The 20,710-nt window shown below is 50.3% G+C and overlaps 1 protein-coding gene across 1 annotated transcript; it reads right to left on the bottom strand.

The window, feature by feature from the left end:
* Positions 1–14,813: 14,813 nt before the first annotated feature.
* LOC134730931 (exonuclease GOR-like) lies at positions 14,814–17,168 on the bottom strand. The gene has a single exon (XM_063606605.1). It carries the CDS (start codon positions 17,166–17,168, stop codon positions 14,814–14,816), a length of 2,355 nt encoding a protein of 784 aa, XP_063462675.1.
* Between the last annotated feature and the right edge of the window lie 3,542 nt (positions 17,169–20,710).

The following is a 20,710-nucleotide window of genomic DNA, read 5'->3' as shown; positions in this document are numbered from 1 at the left end:
CCGGAGCCCGAAGCTCTGGGCAGGCTGATGAGAGGGCAGGGGGAATTCTGGAGCCTCGAGGGCCGCCTCCTCGGCCACCTTCTTAGCTTCTGGGTATCCAGGTGGGAACCAGCAGGGAGCTGTGGCTCGCAACATCTTGCTGCCTTCGGGAGCACCGGCCTGGCTCTGCTCCGCTCCGAACTGGCGGCTTCTTGCCTCCAGGGCCGCCTCCTCGGCCACCTTCTTAGCTTCTGGGTATCCAGGTGGGAACCAGCAGGGAGCTGTGGCTCGCAACATCTTGCTGCCTTCGGGAGCACCGGCCTGGCTCTGCTCCGCTCCCAACTGGCGGCTTCTTGCCTCCAGGGCCGCCTCCTCGGCCACCTTCTTAGCTTCTGGGTATCCAGGTGGGAACCAGCAGGGAGCTGTGGCTCGCAACATCTTGCTGCCTTCGGGAGCACCGGCCTGGCTCTGCTCCGCTCCCAACTGGCGGCTTCTTGCCTCCAGGGCCGCCTCCTCGGCCACCTTCTTAGCTTCTGGGTATCCAGGTGGGAACCAGCAGGGAGCTGTGGCTCGCAACATCTTGCTGCCTTCGGGAGCACCGGCCTGGCTCTGCTCCTCTCCCAACTGGCGGCTTCAATGAGTGCCGCGGCCGCCACCCGTCGCCTTTATAGACGCACAGGGCAGAGTGGGTGGGACTTCTCCTTGATTGGTTGCTGCTTCCATCCAATCACACTGAGCCTCATCTTCCACCAGACTCCAGCTTGGGAATGCCTCAAGGGGTGCACTAATGGAATCAACTGGAACTCCTGGTTGCTAACCTTGGAGCTAGGTTGCTTTTCCTGAGTTAATTAACTGTCCCTGCAGGGCAGTCCTATAATGGCTACTGGAATTGGGCCACCTAGGATTCATTTCAGCGTCAGGGAGTTTGGTCAACTTGCTTGGGCCCACACAGCACCCCATGGAGCCAGGACTGGGCCAGCAGTCTGCTGCATGCTGCAGGGCAGGATCTCTCTGGGGTTGCGTTTCCCTGTTCTGTGCACTCCTCCGCTGCGGGCAAATTGAGGACAGGAAGTGGACCGCACCCACTTCTCTCCCACGACTTGGGCAATGTTCAACACAGGGGTTCTTCAAAAGGTTCATAGAAAATGCACATGGTGAAGAAACTATGCATGGGTTTCCACTGGTTTGCACTCAAATAAACTTGTCCGAACTTCTTATAACCTTTCTGAACTAGATCGAGTTTGAGGCACTGAGAAGGATGAGACATCCACTGAAAAGGACTCCTATCAGAGCAACATGAATTCCACGAAAATTGCAGCAAGAGCAAACATCAAATTTCTGGTGAAGCTTGGGTGGAAGAATGAAGAAATCATAGATGTTTCCACAAAAGCTTCTAAGGACACTACCCCAAAGAAATGAACTCTTTACGAATGTATAGCTTGTTTCAAGAAGAGGTGAGAAGATGTGGGAGATGAATCCTGCAGTGGCTGTGAAAACCACTGTGCCCAGATCAGCTGCAGTTACGACGAGAGCTATCAGTGGAAATTTTAAACAGGAGGGATCACGATCCTGACGCATCCCTCTGACAAATTGTAACCGGAAGTTGGAACATGGCTTTACCAATATGACCTCGAAGGCAAAGCATCATCAAAGCGACGGCTACCGAGAGGTGGCAGTGGTCCAGTCAAAGGAAAAGGAGGCCAGTCAGGAGCCAACATCATGGCATCAGTGTTTTGGGACACTCAAGGCATTTTGCTTGTTGACTTTCTGAAGGGCCAAACATCTGCTTATTAGGAGAGTGTTCCGAGAAGCTTAGAGAAAGCTTTGGTAGAAACATGCTGGGAAAGTCTCACTAGATCCCTGTTCACCACCTCAGTGCTCTGCTCATTCCTCTCATCAAACAAGGGCAATTGTGTCAGTTTCAATGGGCAGTCCTTAGGAATGCACCTTACGGGCTGCTTTCATTCCTTCTAAATTCTTTTTGTTTCCTAATTATACAAAGTCTCCTTGCCTTGCTTGGAAAGATGAGAGAAAGTCTCCTTGCCTTGCTTGGACAGATGAGAGATGAGATCCTCCTCTTCTCTCCCAGGACAGAATGGTCAGACTTGAGTTTCCTTTCTCCTCACTCTTCTCCTCCTTGAGGGAGGTGCTGTGCCGGACAGACCTGCTCCCGTGTCTAGACACGGGTAGACTCGTTGAAGATCCTCACAGGCAATCCTCCTTGGGGTCAAAGGGGAAGGATTTATTTCTTCAGGGCTCAGTAGTCCTCATCCTTACGCGCACCTTCACCAGCCCAGGGCGGGGTAGCGGAGGGTGAAAGGGCGTGGCTCACAGCCCGTTTCTTCCGCTCGGGCGTCTCCTGGGAGGAACCCTTGTCCAGTGAGCGGGTCTTCGTCTCCACCAAATTCCCTAGGGGGACATTTCTGGCAGCCCTTCTTGTTCAGCAGCTTACGGGGGTCAGGTGGACCTCTGCTAGTCACCAGCCTGAAGCCCTTACTCCATTTCAGCTATTTTGGCAGTTGCCTAGGTGACTTTTGAACCTCGTTACCCAGAACAGCCAACGGAGGAGGGGTGAGAAGAGTGGCCGTCTGGGTTTGCCGCATCGTGCTGCCTTAGAGGAGTTGTGCAGTCTTCGGTTGTGTGATACTTCACCTGGCTGATTTCTGGGAATGCCTCCACAAATTCGCTAAATTCAGTAGCTTTTGCCTTCCAAGATTCACCTGGTTGGTGTGTTGCACCCATTCACTAGTCATTTACATTAGGTATATCTCTTAATGCTATCCCTCCCCCTCCCCCCGCCCATGACAGGCCCCGGTGTGTGATGTTCCCCTTTCTGTGTCCAAGCGTTCTCATACTTCAATTCCCACCTATGAATGAGAACATGCGGTGTTTGCTTTTTTTGTCCTTGCGATAGTTTGCTAAGAATGATGGTTTCCAGCTTCATCCGTGTCCCTCCAAAGGGGATGAACTCATGCTTTTTCATGGCTGCATAGTATTCCATGGTGTATTTGTGCCACATTTTCTTAATCCAGTCTATCATTGATGGACATCTGGGTTGGTTCCAAGTCTTTGCTACTGTGAATGGTGCCGCAATAAACATACGTCTGCGTGTGTCCTTTTAGCAGCATGATTTCTAATCCTATGGGTATATATACCCAGCAATGGGATGGCTGGGTCAAACGGTATTTCTATTTCGAGATCCTTGAGGATTCGCCACACTATCTTCCACTACCGTTGAACTAGTTTACAGTCCCACCAACAGTGTAAAAGTGTTCCTATTTGTCCACTACCTCTCCAGCACCAGTTGTTTCCTGACTTTTTAATGATCGCTATTCTAACTGGTGTGAGATGATATCTCATTGCGGATTTGATTTGCATTTCTCTGATGGCCAGTTTTGATGAGCATTTTTTCATGTGTCTGTTGGCTGCATAAATGTCTTCTTTTGAGAAGTGTCTCTTCATATCCTTCCCCCACTTGTTGATGGGCTTGTTTGGTTTTTCTTGTAACTCTGTTTGAGGTCTTAGTAGATTCTGGATATTAGCCTTTTGTCAGATGAGTAGATTGCAAAAATTTTCTCCCTTTCTGCAGGATGCCTGTTCACTCTCATGGGAGTTTCTTTAGCTATGCAGAACGTCTTTAGTGTAATTAGATGCTGTTTGTCAATGTTGGCTTTCGTTGCCATTGCTTTTGGCGTTTTAGACATGAGGTCCTTGCCCATGCCTTTGTCCTCAATGGTATTGGCTGGGTTTTCTCCTAGGGTTTGTATGGTTTAAGATCTAACATTTAAGTCTTTCATCTGTCTTGAATTAATTTTTGTACAAGGTGTAAGGAAGGGATCCGATTTCAGCTTTCGACATATGGCTAGCCTGTTTTCCCAGCACCATTTTTTTAAATAGGGAATCCTTTCCCCATTTCTTGTTTTTGTCAGGTTTGTCAAAGATCAGATGGTTGTAGATGTGTCGTATTATTTCTGAGGGCTCTATTCTGTTCCATTGGTCTACGGTAACCAAAACGGCAACCGATAGCATGCTCTTTGGTTACTGTAGCCTTCTACTGTAGCTTGAAGTCGGACAGCTTGATGCCTCCATCTTTGTTCTTTTGGCTTAGGATTATGTTGGCAGTGGGGGCCGTTTTGTGGTTCCATATGAGCTTTAAAGCAGTTTTTTCCAGTTCTGTGAAGAAAGTCATTGGTAGTTTGATGGGGATGGCATTGAATCTATAATTTACCTTGGGCAGTATGGCCATTTTCACGATATTGATTCTTCCAATCCGTGATGGTGGAATATTCTTCCATTTGTTTGTCTCCTCTTTTAGTTCGTGGAGCAATGCTTTGTAGTTCTCCTTGAAGAGGTCCTTCACATCCCTTGTTAGTTGGATTCCTAGGCATTTTATTCTCTTTGAAGCAATTGTGAATGGGAGCTCACTCATGATTTGGCTCTCTGTTTGCCTCTTATTGGTGTATAAGAATGCTTGTGATTTTTGCACCTCGATTTTGTATCCTGAGACTTTGCTGAAGTTGCTTATCAGCTTAAGGAGATTTTGGACTGAGACGATGGGGTTTTCTAAATATTCAATCATGTCATCTGCAAACAGGGACAATTTGACTTCCTCTTTTCCTAATTGATTTCTCTTTATTTCTTTCTCCTGCCTGATTGCCCTGGGCAGAAGTTCCAACACTATGTTGAATAGGAGTGGTGAGAGAGGGCATCCCTGTCTTGTGGCAGTTTGCAAAGGGAATGCTTCCACTTTTTGCCCATTCAGTATGATATTGGCTGTGGGTTTGCCCTAAATAGCCCGTATTATTTTGGGAGATGTCCCATCAATACCTAATTTATTGAGAGTTTTTGGCATGAAGGGCTGTTGAATTTTGTCGAAGGCCTTTTCTGCATCTGTTGAGATAATCACGTGGTTTCTGTCTTTGGTCCTGATTATACGCTGGATTATGTTTATTGTTTTGCATATGTTGGACCAGCCTTGCATGTCAGGGATGAAGCCCACTTCATCATGATGGATAAGCTCTTTGATGTGCTGCTGGATTCGGTTTTCCAGTATTTTATGGAGGATTTTCCCATCGATGTTCCTCAGGGACATAGGCCTAAAATTCTCTTTTTGGGTTGTGTCTCTCTCAGGCTTTGGGATCAGGATGATGCCGGCCTCATGAAATGAGTGAGGGAGGATTCCCTCTTTTTCTGTTGATTGGAATAGTTTCAGAAGGCATGGTACCAGCTCCTCCTTGTCCTTCTGGTAGAATTCGGCTGTGAATCCGTCTGGTCCTGGAGTTTTATTGCTTGATAGGCTGTTAATTATTGCCTCAATTTCAGAGCCTGTTAGTGGTCTACTCAGGCATTCAACTTCTTCCTGGTTTACTCTGGGGAGGTTGTATGCGTCCAGGAATTTATCCATTTCTTCTAGATTTTCTAGTTCATTAGCTTAGAGGTGCTGATAGTATTGTCTGATGGTAGTTTGTATTTCTGTGGGATCGGTGGTGATATCCCCTTTATCATTTTTTACTGCATCTGTTTGATTCTTCTTTCTTTTCTTCTTTCTTAGTCTTGCTAGTGCTCTATCAATTTTGTTGATCACTGCAAAAAACCCGCTCCTGGATTCATTGATTTGTTGAAGGGTTTATTGTGTCTCTATCTCCATCAGTTCTGCTCGGATCTTAGTTATTTCTTGCCTTCTGCTAGTTTTTGAATGTGTTTGCTCTTGCTTCTCTCATTCTTTTAATGGTGATGTTAGGGTATGCATTTTTGATTTTTCCTGCTTTCTCTCGTGGGCAATTAGTGCTATAAATTTCCCTCTACACACTGCTTTAAATGTGACGCAGAGATTCTGGTATGTTGTGCCTTTGTTTTCATTGGTTTCAGAGAATATCTTTCTTTCTCCCTTCATTTCGTTATGTACCCAGTACTCATTAAGGAGCAGGGTGTCCGGTTTCCATGCAGTTGAGCGGTTTTGAGTGAGTTTCTTTATCCTGAGGTCTACTTTGATTGCAATGTGGTCTGAGAGACCGTTTGTAGTAATTTCTGTTATTTTACATTTACTGAGGAGTGCTTTACTTCCAACTATGTGGTCAATGTGGAAATAAGTGTGATGTGGTGCTGAGAAGCATGTATATTCTGTGGATTTGGGGTGGAGCGTTCTGTAGATGTCTCCTAGGTCCGCTTGGTGCAGAGCTGAGTTCAATTCCTGGATATCCTTTTTAGATTTCTGTCTCGTTGGTCTGTCTAATGTTTACAGAGGGCTGTTAAAGTTTCCCATGATTATGATGTGGGAGTCTAAGTCTCTTTTGATCACACTTTAAAGATCAAAAGGTAGAAGCGCAAAGACATTATCTGTGCAATATTAGAAACCTAGTAAGTGGTGGAATTTGGCCTTGAACCCAGATATCTAACTCCAGAGCCTAAGTGCTTCACCCACCTCACTGTGGTGCCTCTCGAGAAAAACAGGTAAGCACACATTCAGAAAGCTGGTGGGCCGGGGGGCTGGCCTTGTACTCAGAGGCCATGGAAGTCCCACGTGGGGTGGCTAGTGGTGTAAGGACAGAGGTCTCGGATGGGCAGAGGGATGTGGACAGGCGCGAGGGGGCGCGGCAGGGACTCGGGGGACTGGGAGTGGCGGCTCGGTGCTGCGGGAGGCGATTAGTGGAAGGCCAGAGGTCTGGGAAGGGCAGAGGGATGGGGACAGGCCCGAGGGTCCGCGGCAGGGATTCCGGGGGACTGGGAGTGGCCGGTTGGGGTTACTCTTGGCTTTTTGCCCTCTCCTGCCGTCGACTGCTCCGGTTTCTTTGGCCTTGCGGCGAGGTGGACAGGGTGAGCTCTCGGGACTGATGGCGGTTGTGGAAGGGGCCTGGGGCCAAGGACAGGCCAGGGCGGCGGGAGAGGCGGACCGGTGGCGTGGCTGGATCTGGGCGCGCTGTCGGACCTTCCACATCACCAGCTGCAGGCAGGCGTTTGCGTCCTCGCTGGAGTTGTGGCCGTCCTGGCTGTCCTGGATGATCTGTCCCAGGTAGTCGGCCGCGAGATTCCTGAGGGAACGCTTGTAGGGGAAACCCAGGTAGTGCGGGAAGAGCACGGCCGTGTCCACCACGGTGCTGTGGATGAGCTTCAGGGCCAGCAGATCGCTCTCCAGGCTGTGCCCGATGAGGATGGTTTGGGCGCTGAAAAAGCTCAGCAGGATGGCTTGCACTTGGGGCAAGGTGATGCTCGTCTTGGCGACGTCGGCCTCGGTGACTCCGGAAAACCTGGTGTTGTAGTCCACGATCTCGTTGTCGGGCTTGACGAAGGTGTCGTACACCACTCGCATGTCGGCGTCCACCACGGTGACGCGGGTCAGCTCTAGGCCATGCGTGGTGTAGCACATCTCACAGTCCAAGGCGTAGATTCCTGGATAAGCGTCTCTGGACAACTCTTTCTTGAAGGTCTCCACGAAGCCATCGAGGCTGTCCTTGCGGCCGTCCCGCACGTGCTGCTTTGCCACCTGGCAGCCCACAGAGCCAGGAGCAGCTGCACAGCAGGTGTACTGGCTAACCCGGCCTCCAGCCACCTGGCTCGAGCGGACCCGCCCCCAGTGATAATAACACAACTGGTCGCGTACACAGCGGCCCGAGGAGGACACCAGGTACTCGGTGCCACAACGGCAGCAGACCCTGCAGGAGGAGTCGCCGGGCCCCTTCCCCTGGCCAGTGAAGAGGACGGCGCCTCCGGGCCGCTCGGGGTGCGGGAAGGGGTAGCCGTTCTCCTCGAGCTGGTCCTGGCTGAGCAGGAACTCCTGGAGGCGGCTGTACAGGGCGGCCCTGCTGAGGCCCGGCATGGAGCTGGGGGTCAGGCCCTTCAGTCTCTTGAGGGTGTTCAGGACCACGTTCAGGTACCTGTTCTTGTTGGGGCTGCAGTCGTAGGCCACCTTCTCCTCGTTCAGCGCCTTCTCCTCGGCCTCCTGCTTGGAGGCGCAGAACTTGAGACACTCTTCGGTGAACAGTTGGAGATAGCCTCGGCGGAGGACGGTGGGGACTTGGCACCCAGACCTTCGGAGGACAATAGGTTTCTTCAAACTCGGTAAGGATGGACGACGGACGATTCGCTTAGAGCTGATGGTGGTGGTGGTCTTGCATGCCATCCCTGACCTGTTGCGCGTCTTCCCTGGCTGTCTGCCGACCTTGGAGCCACTGGAGCGTTGGCTGCTGCTGGCCACGCGGGTTCTCTTGGCATCTGTGCAACCTGTGACCAAGCAAGGGCTGGAAGACTGGGCGATCGTCTTCCTCTTCCTGGGGGCTGAGATGCGGACTCCCGAGGGCCTCTCTGTCAGCCTTGGGGCGGCTGGCAAGCAGCAGGCCGATCCCCTCTGTGCAGGGAAGTAGCACGCCTCCGTCACCACCTTGGGACACGCTGGGGGCACCGCCGGACCCCTGTTCTGGGGCTCCGCCTGGATGTCCACAAATGCGGAGGCCTGGTTGTGCATCTGGGGCACCCGGAGCCCGAAGCTCTGGGCAGGCTGATGAGAGGGCAGGGGGAATTCTGGAGCCTCGAGGGCCGCCTCCTCGGCCACCTTCTTAGCTTCTGGGTATCCAGGTGGGAACCAGCAGGGAGCTGTGGCTCGCAACATCTTGCTGCCTTCGGGAGCACCGGCCTGGCTCTGCTCCGCTCCGAACTGGCGGCTTCTTGCCTCCAGGGCCGCCTCCTCGGCCACCTTCTTAGCTTCTGGGTATCCAGGTGGGAACCAGCAGGGAGCTGTGGCTCGCAACATCTTGCTGCCTTCGGGAGCACCGGCCTGGCTCTGCTCCGCTCCCAACTGGCGGCTTCTTGCCTCCAGGGCCGCCTCCTCGGCCACCTTCTTAGCTTCTGGGTATCCAGGTGGGAACCAGCAGGGAGCTGTGGCTCGCAACATCTTGCTGCCTTCGGGAGCACCGGCCTGGCTCTGCTCCTCTCCCAACTGGCGGCTTCAATGAGTGCCGCGGCCGCCACCCGTCGCCTTTATAGACGCACAGGGCAGAGTGGGTGGGACTTCTCCTTGATTGGTTGGTGCTTCCATCCAATCACACTGAGCCTCATCTTCCACCAGACTCCAGCTTGGGAATGCCTCAAGGGGTGCACTAATGGAATCAACTGGAACTCCTGGTTGCTAACCTTGGAGCTAGGTTGCTTTTCCTGAGTTAATTAACTGTCCCTGCAGGGCAGTCCTATAATGGCTACTGGAATTGGGCCACCTAGGATTCATTTCAGCGTCAGGGAGTTTGGTCAACTTGCTTGGGCCCACACAGCACCCCATGGAGCCAGGACTGGGCCAGCAGTCTGCTGCATGCTGCAGGGCAGGGTCTCTCTGGGGTTGCGTTTCCCTGTTCTGTGCACTCCTCCGCTGCGGGCAAATTGAGGACAGGAAGTGGACCGCACCCACTTCTCTCCCACGACTTGGGCAATGTTCAACACAGGGGTTCTTCAAAAGGTTCATAGAAAATGCACATGGTGAAGAAACTATGCATGGGTTTCCACTGGTTTGCACTCAAATAAACTTGTCCGAACTTCTTATAACCTTTCTGAACTAGATCGAGTTTGAGGCACTGAGAAGGATGAGACATCCACTGAAAAGGACTCCTATCAGAGCAACATGAATTCCACGAAAATTGCAGCAAGAGCAAACATCAAATTTCTGGTGAAGCTTGGGTGGAAGAATGAAGAAATCATAGATGTTTCCACAAAAGCTTCTAAGGACACTACCCCAAAGAAATGAACTCTTTACGAATGTATAGCTTGTTTCAAGAAGAGGTGAGAAGATGTGGGAGATGAATCCTGCAGTGGCTGTGAAAACCACTGTGCCCAGATCAGCTGCAGTTACGACGAGAGCTATCAGTGGAAATTTTAAACAGGAGGGATCACGATCCTGACGCATCCCTCTGACAAATTGTAACCGGAAGTTGGAACATGGCTTTACCAATATGACCTCGAAGGCAAAGCATCATCAAAGCGACGGCTACCGAGAGGTGGCAGTGGTCCAGTCAAAGGAAAAGGAGGCCAGTCAGGAGCCAACATCATGGCATCAGTGTTTTGGGACACTCAAGGCATTTTGCTTGTTGACTTTCTGAAGGGCCAAACATCTGCTTATTAGGAGAGTGTTCCGAGAAGCTTAGAGAAAGCTTTGGTAGAAACATGCTGGGAAAGTCTCACTAGATCCCTGTTCACCACCTCAGTGCTCTGCTCATTCCTCTCATCAAACAAGGGCAATTGTGTCAGTTTCAATGGGCAGTCCTTAGGAATGCACCTTACGGGCTGCTTTCATTCCTTCTAAATTCTTTTTGTTTCCTAATTATACAAAGTCTCCTTGCCTTGCTTGGAAAGATGAGAGAAAGTCTCCTTGCCTTGCTTGGACAGATGAGAGATGAGATCCTCCTCTTCTCTCCCAGGACAGAATGGTCAGACTTGAGTTTCCTTTCTCCTCACTCTTCTCCTCCTTGAGGGAGGTGCTGTGCCGGACAGACCTGCTCCCGTGTCTAGACACGGGTAGACTCGTTGAAGATCCTCACAGGCAATCCTCCTTGGGGTCAAAGGGGAAGGATTTATTTCTTCAGGGCTCAGTAGTCCTCATCCTTACGCGCACCTTCACCAGCCCAGGGCGGGGTAGCGGAGGGTGAAAGGGCGTGGCTCACAGCCCGTTTCTTCCGCTCGGGCGTCTCCTGGGAGGAACCCTTGTCCAGTGAGCGGGTCTTCGTCTCCACCAAATTCCCTAGGGGGACATTTCTGGCAGCCCTTCTTGTTCAGCAGCTTACGGGGGTCAGGTGGACCTCTGCTAGTCACCAGCCTGAAGCCCTTACTCCATTTCAGCTATTTTGGCAGTTGCCTAGGTGACTTTTGAACCTCGTTACCCAGAACAGCCAACGGAGGAGGGGTGAGAAGAGTGGCCGTCTGGGTTTGCCGCATCGTGCTGCCTTACAGGAGTTGTGCAGTCTTCGGTTGTGTGATACTTCACCTGGCTGATTTCTGGGAATGCCTCCACAAATTCGCTAAATTCAGTAGCTTTTGCCTTCCAAGATTCACCTGGTTGGTGTGTTGCACCCATTCACTAGTCATTTACATTAGGTATATCTCTTAATGCTATCCCTCCCCCTCCCCCCGCCCATGACAGGCCCCGGTGTGTGATGTTCCCCTTTCTGTGTCCAAGCGTTCTCATACTTCAATTCCCACCTATGAATGAGAACATGCGGTGTTTGCTTTTTTTGTCCTTGCGATAGTTTGCTAAGAATGATGGTTTCCATCTTCATCCGTGTCCCTCCAAAGGGGATGAACTCATGCTTTTTCATGGCTGCATAGTATTCCATGGTGTATTTGTGCCACATTTTCTTAATCCAGTCTATCATTGATGGACATCTGGGTTGGTTCCAAGTCTTTGCTACTGTGAATGGTGCCGCAATAAACATACGTCTGCGTGTGTCCTTTTAGCAGCATGATTTCTAATCCTATGGGTATATATACCCAGCAATGGGATGGCTGGGTCAAACGGTATTTCTATTTCGAGATCCTTGAGGATTCGCCACACTATCTTCCACTACCGTTGAACTAGTTTACAGTCCCACCAACAGTGTAAAAGTGTTCCTATTTGTCCACTACCTCTCCAGCACCAGTTGTTTCCTGACTTTTTAATGATCGCTATTCTAACTGGTGTGAGATGATATCTCATTGCGGATTTGATTTGCATTTCTCTGATGGCCAGTTTTGATGAGCATTTTTTCATGTGTCTGTTGGCTGCATAAATGTCTTCTTTTGAGAAGTGTCTCTTCATATCCTTCCCCCACTTGTTGATGGGCTTGTTTGGTTTTTCTTGTAACTCTGTTTGAGGTCTTAGTAGATTCTGGATATTAGCCTTTTGTCAGATGAGTAGATTGCAAAAATTTTCTCCCTTTCTGCAGGATGCCTGTTCACTCTCATGGGAGTTTCTTTAGCTATGCAGAACGTCTTTAGTGTAATTAGATGCTGTTTGTCAATGTTGGCTTTCGTTGCCATTGCTTTTGGCGTTTTAGACATGAGGTCCTTGCCCATGCCTTTGTCCTCAATGGTATTGGCTGGGTTTTCTCCTAGGGTTTGTATGGTTTAAGATCTAACATTTAAGTCTTTCATCTGTCTTGAATTAATTTTTGTACAAGGTGTAAGGAAGGGATCCGATTTCAGCTTTCGACATATGGCTAGCCTGTTTTCCCAGCACCATTTTTTTAAATAGGGAATCCTTTCCCCATTTCTTGTTTTTGTCAGGTTTGTCAAAGATCAGATGGTTGTAGATGTGTCGTATTATTTCTGAGGGCTCTATTCTGTTCCATTGGTCTACGGTAACCAAAACGGCAACCGATAGCATGCTCTTTGGTTACTGTAGCCTTCTACTGTAGCTTGAAGTCGGACAGCTTGATGCCTCCATCTTTGTTCTTTTGGCTTAGGATTATGTTGGCAGTGGGGGCCGTTTTGTGGTTCCATATGAGCTTTAAAGCAGTTTTTTCCAGTTCTGTGAAGAAAGTCATTGGTAGTTTGATGGGGATGGCATTGAATCTATAATTTACCTTGGGCAGTATGGCCATTTTCACGATATTGATTCTTCCAATCCGTGATGGTGGAATATTCTTCCATTTGTTTGTCTCCTCTTTTAGTTCGTGGAGCAATGCTTTGTAGTTCTCCTTGAAGAGGTCCTTCACATCCCTTGTTAGTTGGATTCCTAGGCATTTTATTCTCTTTGAAGCAATTGTGAATGGGAGCTCACTCATGATTTGGCTCTCTGTTTGCCTCTTATTGGTGTATAAGAATGCTTGTGATTTTTGCACCTCGATTTTGTATCCTGAGACTTTGCTGAAGTTGCTTATCAGCTTAAGGAGATTTTGGACTGAGACGATGGGGTTTTCTAAATATTCAATCATGTCATCTGCAAACAGGGACAATTTGACTTCCTCTTTTCCTAATTGATTTCTCTTTATTTCTTTCTCCTGCCTGATTGCCCTGGGCAGAAGTTCCAACACTATGTTGAATAGGAGTGGTGAGAGAGGGCATCCCTGTCTTGTGGCAGTTTGCAAAGGGAATGCTTCCACTTTTTGCCCATTCAGTATGATATTGGCTGTGGGTTTGCCCTAAATAGCCCGTATTATTTTGGGAGATGTCCCATCAATACCTAATTTATTGAGAGTTTTTGGCATGAAGGGCTGTTGAATTTTGTCGAAGGCCTTTTCTGCATCTGTTGAGATAATCACGTGGTTTCTGTCTTTGGTCCTGATTATACGCTGGATTATGTTTATTGTTTTGCATATGTTGGACCAGCCTTGCATGTCAGGGATGAAGCCCACTTCATCATGATGGATAAGCTCTTTGATGTGCTGCTGGATTCGGTTTTCCAGTATTTTATGGAGGATTTTCCCATCGATGTTCCTCAGGGACATAGGCCTAAAATTCTCTTTTTGGGTTGTGTCTCTCTCAGGCTTTGGGATCAGGATGATGCCGGCCTCATGAAATGAGTGAGGGAGGATTCCCTCTTTTTCTGTTGATTGGAATAGTTTCAGAAGGCATGGTACCAGCTCCTCCTTGTCCTTCTGGTAGAATTCGGCTGTGAATCCGTCTGGTCCTGGAGTTTTATTGCTTGATAGGCTGTTAATTATTGCCTCAATTTCAGAGCCTGTTAGTGGTCTACTCAGGCATTCAACTTCTTCCTGGTTTACTCTGGGGAGGTTGTATGCGTCCAGGAATTTATCCATTTCTTCTAGATTTTCTAGTTCATTAGCTTAGAGGTGCTGATAGTATTGTCTGATGGTAGTTTGTATTTCTGTGGGATCGGTGGTGATATCCCCTTTATCATTTTTTACTGCATCTGTTTGATTCTTCTTTCTTTTCTTCTTTCTTAGTCTTGCTAGTGCTCTATCAATTTTGTTGATCACTGCAAAAAACCCGCTCCTGGATTCATTGATTTGTTGAAGGGTTTATTGTGTCTCTATCTCCATCAGTTCTGCTCGGATCTTAGTTATTTCTTGCCTTCTGCTAGTTTTTGAATGTGTTTGCTCTTGCTTCTCTCATTCTTTTAATGGTGATGTTAGGGTATGCATTTTTGATTTTTCCTGCTTTCTCTCGTGGGCAATTAGTGCTATAAATTTCCCTCTACACACTGCTTTAAATGTGACGCAGAGATTCTGGTATGTTGTGCCTTTGTTTTCATTGGTTTCAGAGAATATCTTTCTTTCTCCCTTCATTTCGTTATGTACCCAGTACTCATTAAGGAGCAGGGTGTCCGGTTTCCATGCAGTTGAGCGGTTTTGAGTGAGTTTCTTTATCCTGAGGTCTACTTTGATTGCAATGTGGTCTGAGAGACCGTTTGTAGTAATTTCTGTTATTTTACATTTACTGAGGAGTGCTTTACTTCCAACTATGTGGTCAATGTGGAAATAAGTGTGATGTGGTGCTGAGAAGCATGTATATTCTGTGGATTTGGGGTGGAGCGTTCTGTAGATGTCTCCTAGGTCCGCTTGGTGCAGAGCTGAGTTCAATTCCTGGATATCCTTTTTAGATTTCTGTCTCGTTGGTCTGTCTAATGTTTACAGAGGGCTGTTAAAGTTTCCCATGATTATGATGTGGGAGTCTAAGTCTCTTTTGATCACACTTTAAAGATCAAAAGGTAGAAGCGCAAAGACATTATCTGTGCAATATTAGAAACCTAGTAAGTGGTGGAATTTGGCCTTGAACCCAGATATCTAACTCCAGAGCCTAAGTGCTTCACCCACCTCACTGTGGTGCCTCTCGAGAAAAACAGGTAAGCACACATTCAGAAAGCTGGTGGGCCGGGGGGCTGGCCTTGTACTCAGAGGCCATGGAAGTCCCACGTGGGGTGGCTAGTGGTGTAAGGACAGAGGTCTCGGATGGGCAGAGGGATGTGGACAGGCGCGAGGGGGCGCGGCAGGGACTCGGGGGACTGGGAGTGGCGGCTCGGTGCTGCGGGAGGCGATTAGTGGAAGGACAGAGGTCTGGGAAGGGCAGAGGGATGGGGACAGGCCCGAGGGTCCGCGGCAGGGATTCCGGGGGACTGGGAGTGGCCGGTTGGGGTTACTCTTGGCTTTTTGCCCTCTCCTGCCGTCGACTGCTCCGGTTTCTTTGGCCTTGCGGCGAGGTGGACAGGGTGAGCTCTCAGGACTGATGGCGGTTGTGGAAGGGGCCTGGGGCCAAGGACAGGCCAGGGCGGCGGGAGAGGCGGACCGGTGGCGTGGCTGGATCTGGGCGCGCTGTCGGACCTTCCACATCACCAGCTGCAGGCAGGCGTTTGCGTCCTCGCTGGAGTTGTGGCCGTCCTGGCTGTCCTGGATGATCTGTCCCAGGTAGTCGGCCGCGAGATTCCTGAGGGAACGCTTGTAGGGGAAACCCAGGTAGTGCGGGAAGAGCACGGCCGTGTCCACCACGGTGCTGTGGATGAGCTTCAGGGCCAGCAGATCGCTCTCCAGGCTGTGCCCGATGAGGATGGTTTGGGCGCTGAAAAAGCTCAGCAGGATGGCTTGCACTTGGGGCAAGGTGATGCTCGTCTTGGCGACGTCGGCCTCGGTGACTCCGGAAAACCTGGTGTTGTAGTCCACGATCTCGTTGTCGGGCTTGACGAAGGTGTCGTACACCACTCGCATGTCGGCGTCCACCACGGTGACGCGGGTCAGCTCTAGGCCATGCGTGGTGTAGCACATCTCACAGTCCAAGGCGTAGATTCCTGGATAAGCGTCTCTGGACAACTCTTTCTTGAAGGTCTCCACGAAGCCATCGAGGCTGTCCTTGCGGCCGTCCCGCACGTGCTGCTTTGCCACCTGGCAGCCCACAGAGCCAGGAGCAGCTGCACAGCAGGTGTACTGGCTAACCCGGCCTCCAGCCACCTGGCTCGAGCGGACCCGCCCCCAGTGATAATAACACAACTGGTCGCGTACACAGCGGCCCGAGGAGGACACCAGGTACTCGGTGCCACAACGGCAGCAGACCCTGCAGGAGGAGTCGCCGGGCCCCTTCCCCTGGCCAGTGAAGAGGACGGCGCCTCCGGGCCGCTCGGGGTGCGGGAAGGGGTAGCCGTTCTCCTCGAGCTGGTCCTGGCTGAGCAGGAACTCCTGGAGGCGGCTGTACAGGGCGGCCCTGCTGAGGCCCGGCATGGAGCTGGGGGTCAGGCCCTTCAGTCTCTTGAGGGTGTTCAGGACCACGTTCAGGTACCTGTTCTTGTTGGGGCTGCAGTCGTAGGCCACCTTCTCCTCGTTCAGCGCCTTCTCCTCGGCCTCCTGCTTGGAGGCGCAGAACTTGAGACACTCTTCGGTGAACAGTTGGAGATAGCCTCGGCGGAGGACGGTGGGGACTTGGCACCCAGACCTTCGGAGGACAATAGGTTTCTTCAAACTCGGTAAGGATGGACGACGGACGATTCGCTTAGAGCTGATGGTGGTGGTGGTCTTGCATGCCATCCCTGACCTGTTGCGCGTCTTCCCTGGCTGTCTGCCGACCTTGGAGCCACTGGAGCGTTGGCTGCTGCTGGCCACGCGGGTTCTCTTGGCATCTGTGCAACCTGTGACCAAGCAAGGGCTGGAAGACTGGGCGATCGTCTTCCTCTTCCTGGGGGCTGAGATGCGGACTCCCGAGGGCCTCTCTGTCAGCCTTGGGGCGGCTGGCAAGCAGCAGGCCGATCCCCTCTGTGCAGGGAAGTAGCACGCCTCCGTCACCACCTTGGGACACGCTGGGGGCACCGCCGGACCCCTGTTCTGGGGCTCCGCCTGGATGTCCACAAATGCGGAGGCCTGGTTGTGCATCTGGGGCACCCGGAGCCCGAAGCTCTGGGCAGGCTGATGAGAGGGCAGGGGGAATTCTGGAGCCTCGAGGGCCGCCTCCTCGGCCACCTTCTTAGCTTCTGGGTATCCAGGTGGGAACCAGCAGGGAGCTGTGGCTCGCAACATCTTGCTGCCTTCGGGAGCACCGGCCTGGCTCTGCTCCGCTCCCAACTGGCGGCTTCTTGCCTCCAGGGCCGCCTCCTCGGCCACCTTCTTAGCTTCTGGGTATCCAGGTGGGAACCAGCAGGGAGCTGTGGCTCGCAACATCTTGCTGCCTTCGGGAGCACCGGCCTGGCTCTGCTCCGCTCCCAACTGGCGGCTTCTTGCCTCCAGGGCCGCCTCCTCGGCCACCTTCTTAGCTTCTGGGTATCCAGGTGGGAACCAGCAGGGAGCTGTGGCTCGCAACATCTTGCTGCCTTCGGGAGCACCGGCCTGGCTCTGCTCCTCTCCCAACTGGCGGCTTCAATGAGTGCCGCGGCCGCCACCCGTCGCCTTTATAGACGCACAGGGCAGAGTGGGTGGGACTTCTCCTTGATTGGTTGGTGCTTCCATCCAATCACACTGAGCCTCATCTTCCACCAGACTCCAGCTTGGGAATGCCTCAAGGGGTGCACTAATGGAATCAACTGGAACTCCTGGTTGCTAACCTTGGAGCTAGGTTGCTTTTCCTGAGTTAATTAACTGTCCCTGCAGGGCAGTCCTATAATGGCTACTGGAATTGGGCCACCTAGGATTCATTTCAGCGTCAGGGAGTTTGGTCAACTTGCTTGGGCCCACACAGCACCCCATGGAGCCAGGACTGGGCCAGCACTCTGCTGCATGCTGCAGGGCAGGATCTCTCTGGGGTTGCGTTTCCCTGCTCTCTGCACTCCTCCGCTGCGGGCAAATTGAGGACAGGAAGTGGACCGCACCCACTTCTCTCCCACGACTTGGGCAATGTTCAACACAGGGGTTCTTCAAAAGGTTCATAGAAAATGCACATGGTGAAGAAACTATGCATGGGTTTCCACTGGTTTGCACTCAAATAAACTTGTCCGAACTTCTTATAACCTTTCTGAACTAGATCGAGTTTGAGGCACTGAGAAGGATGAGACATCCACTGAAAAGGACTCCTATCAGAGCAACATGAATTCCACGAAAATTGCAGCAAGAGCAAACATCAAATTTCTGGTGAAGCTTGGGTGGAAGAATGAAGAAATCATTGATGTTTTCACAAAAGCTTCTAAGGACACTACCCCAAAGAAATGAACTCTTTACGAATGTATAGCTTGTTTCAAGAAGAGGTGAGAAGATGTGGGAGATGAATCCTGCAGTGGCTGTGAAAACCACTGTGCCCAGATCAGCTGCAGTTACGACGAGAGCTATCAGTGGAAATTTTAAACAGGAGGGATCACGATCCTGACGCATCCCTCTGACAAATTGTAACCGGAAGTTGGAACATGTCTTTACCAATATGACCTCGAAGGCAAAGCATCATCAACGCGACGGCTACCGAGAGGTGGCAGTGGTCCAGTCAAAGGAAAAGGAGGCCAGTCAGGAGCCAACATCATGGCATCAGTGTTTTGGGACACTCAAGGCATTTTGCTTGTTGACTTTCTGAAGGGCCAAACATCTGCTTATTAGGAGAGTGTTCCGAGAAGCTTAGAGAAAGCTTTGGTAGAAACATGCTGGGAAAGTCTCACTAGATCCCTGTTCACCACCTCAGTGCTCTGCTCATTCCTCTCATCAAACAAGGGCAATTGTGTCAGTTTCAATGGGCAGTCCTTAGGAATGCACCTTACGGGCTGCTTTCATTCCTTCTAAATTCTTTTTGTTTCCTAATTATACAAAGTCTCCTTGCCTTGCTTGGAAAGATGAGAGAAAGTCTCCTTGCCTTGCTTGGACAGATGAGAGATGAGATCCTCCTCTTCTCTCCCAGGACAGAATGGTCAGACTTGAGTTTCCTTTCTCCTCACTCTTCTCCTCCTTGAGGGAGGTGCTGTGCCGGACAGACCTGCTCCCGTGTCTAGACACGGGTAGACTCGTTGAAGATCCTCACAGGCAATCCTCCTTGGGGTCAAAGGGGAAGGATTTATTTCTTCAGGGCTCAGTAGTCCTCATCCTTACGCGCACCTTCACCAGCCCAGGGCGGGGTAGCGGAGGGTGAAAGGGCGTGGCTCACAGCCCGTTTCTTCCGCTCGGGCGTCTCCTGGGAGGAACCCTTGTCCAGTGAGCGGGTCTTCGTCTCCACCAAATTCCCTAGGGGGACATTTCTGGCAGCCCTTCTTGTTCAGCAGCTTACGGGGGTCAGGTGGACCTCTGCTAGTCACCAGCCTGAAGCCCTTACTCCATTTCAGCTATTTTGGCAGTTGCCTAGGTGACTTTTGAACCTCGTTACCCAGAACAGCCAACGGAGGAGGGGTGAGAAGAGTGGCCGTCTGGGTTTGCCGCATCGTGCTGCCTTACAGGAGTTGTGCAGTCTTCGGTTGTGTGATACTTCACCTGGCTGATTTCTGGGAATGCCTCCACAAATTCGCTAAATTCAGTAGCTTTTGCCTTCCAAGATTCACCTGGTTGGTGTGTTGCACCCATTCACTAGTCATTTACATTAGGTATATCTCTTAATGCTATCCCTCCCCCTCCCCCCGCCCATGACAGGCCCCGGTGTGTGATGTTCCCCTTTCTGTGTCCAAGCGTTCTCATACTTCAATTCCCACCTATGAATGAGAACATGCGGTGTTTGCTTTTTTTGTCCTTGCGATAGTTTGCTAAGAATGATGGTTTCCAGCTTCATCCGTGTCCCTCCAAAGGGGATGAACTCATGCTTTTTCATGGCTGCATAGTATTCCATGGTGTATTTGTGCCACATTTTCTTAATCCAGTCTATCATTGATGGACATCTGGGTTGGTTCCAAGTCTTTGCTACTGTGAATGGTGCCGCAATAAACATACGTCTGCGTGTGTCCTTTTAGCAGCATGATTTCTAATCCTATGGGTATATATACCCAGCAATGGGATGGCTGGGTCAAACGGTATTTCTATTTCGAGATCCTTGAGGATTCGCCACACTATCTTCCACTACCGTTGAACTAGTTTACAGTCCCACCAACAGTGTAAAAGTGTTCCTATTTGTCCACTACCTCTCCAGCACCTGTTGTTTCCTGACTTTTTAATGATCGCTATTCTAACTGGTGTGAGATGATATCTCATTGCGGATTTGATTTGCATTTCTCTGATGGCCAGTTTTGATGAGCATTTTTTCATGTGTCTGTTGGCTGCATAAATGTCTTCTTTTGAGAAGTGTCTCTTCATATCCTTCCCCCACTTGTTGATGGGCTTGTTTGGTTTTTCTTGTAACTCTGTTTGAGGTCTTAGTAGATTCTGGATATTAGCCTTTTGTCAGATGAGTAGATTGCAAAAATTTTCTCCCTTTCTGCAGGATGCCTGTTCACTCTCATGGGAGTTTCTTTAGCTATGCAGAACGTCTTTAGTGTAATTAGATGCTGTTTGTCAATGTTGGCTTTCGTTGCCATTGCTTTTGGCGTTTTAGACATGAGGTCCTTGCCCATGCCTTTGTCCTCAATGGTATTGGCTGGGTTTTCTCCTAGGGTTTGTATGGTTTAAGATCTAACATTTAAGTCTTTCATCTGTCTTGAATTAATTTTTGTACAAGGTGTAAGGAAGGGATCCGATTTCAGCTTTCGACATATGGCTAGCCTGTTTTCCCAGCACCATTTTTTTTAAATAGGGAATCCTTTCCCCATTTCTTGTTTTTGTCAGGTTTGTCAAAGATCAGATGGTTGTAGATGTGTCGTATTATTTCTGAGGGCTCTATTCTGTTCCATTGGTCTACGGTAACCAAAACGGCAACCGATAGCATGCTCTTTGGTTACTGTAGCCTTCTACTGTAGCTTGAAGTCGGACAGCTTGATGCCTCCATCTTTGTTCTTTTGGCTTAGGATTATGTTGGC

The sequence above is a fragment of the Pan paniscus genome, chromosome 7 (assembly GCF_029289425.2).
Source record: "Pan paniscus chromosome 7, NHGRI_mPanPan1-v2.0_pri, whole genome shotgun sequence".
In the NCBI taxonomy this organism is placed as follows: Eukaryota; Metazoa; Chordata; class Mammalia; order Primates; family Hominidae; genus Pan; species Pan paniscus.
This window is presented reverse-complemented; position numbering and strand designations above follow the sequence as displayed.

Excerpts from the sequence above, each read along its gene's own strand:
- LOC134730931 (XM_063606605.1), bottom strand. The coding sequence starts at position 17,168 with ATGTTGCGAGCCACAGCTCCCTGCTGGTTCCCACCTGGATACCCAGAA.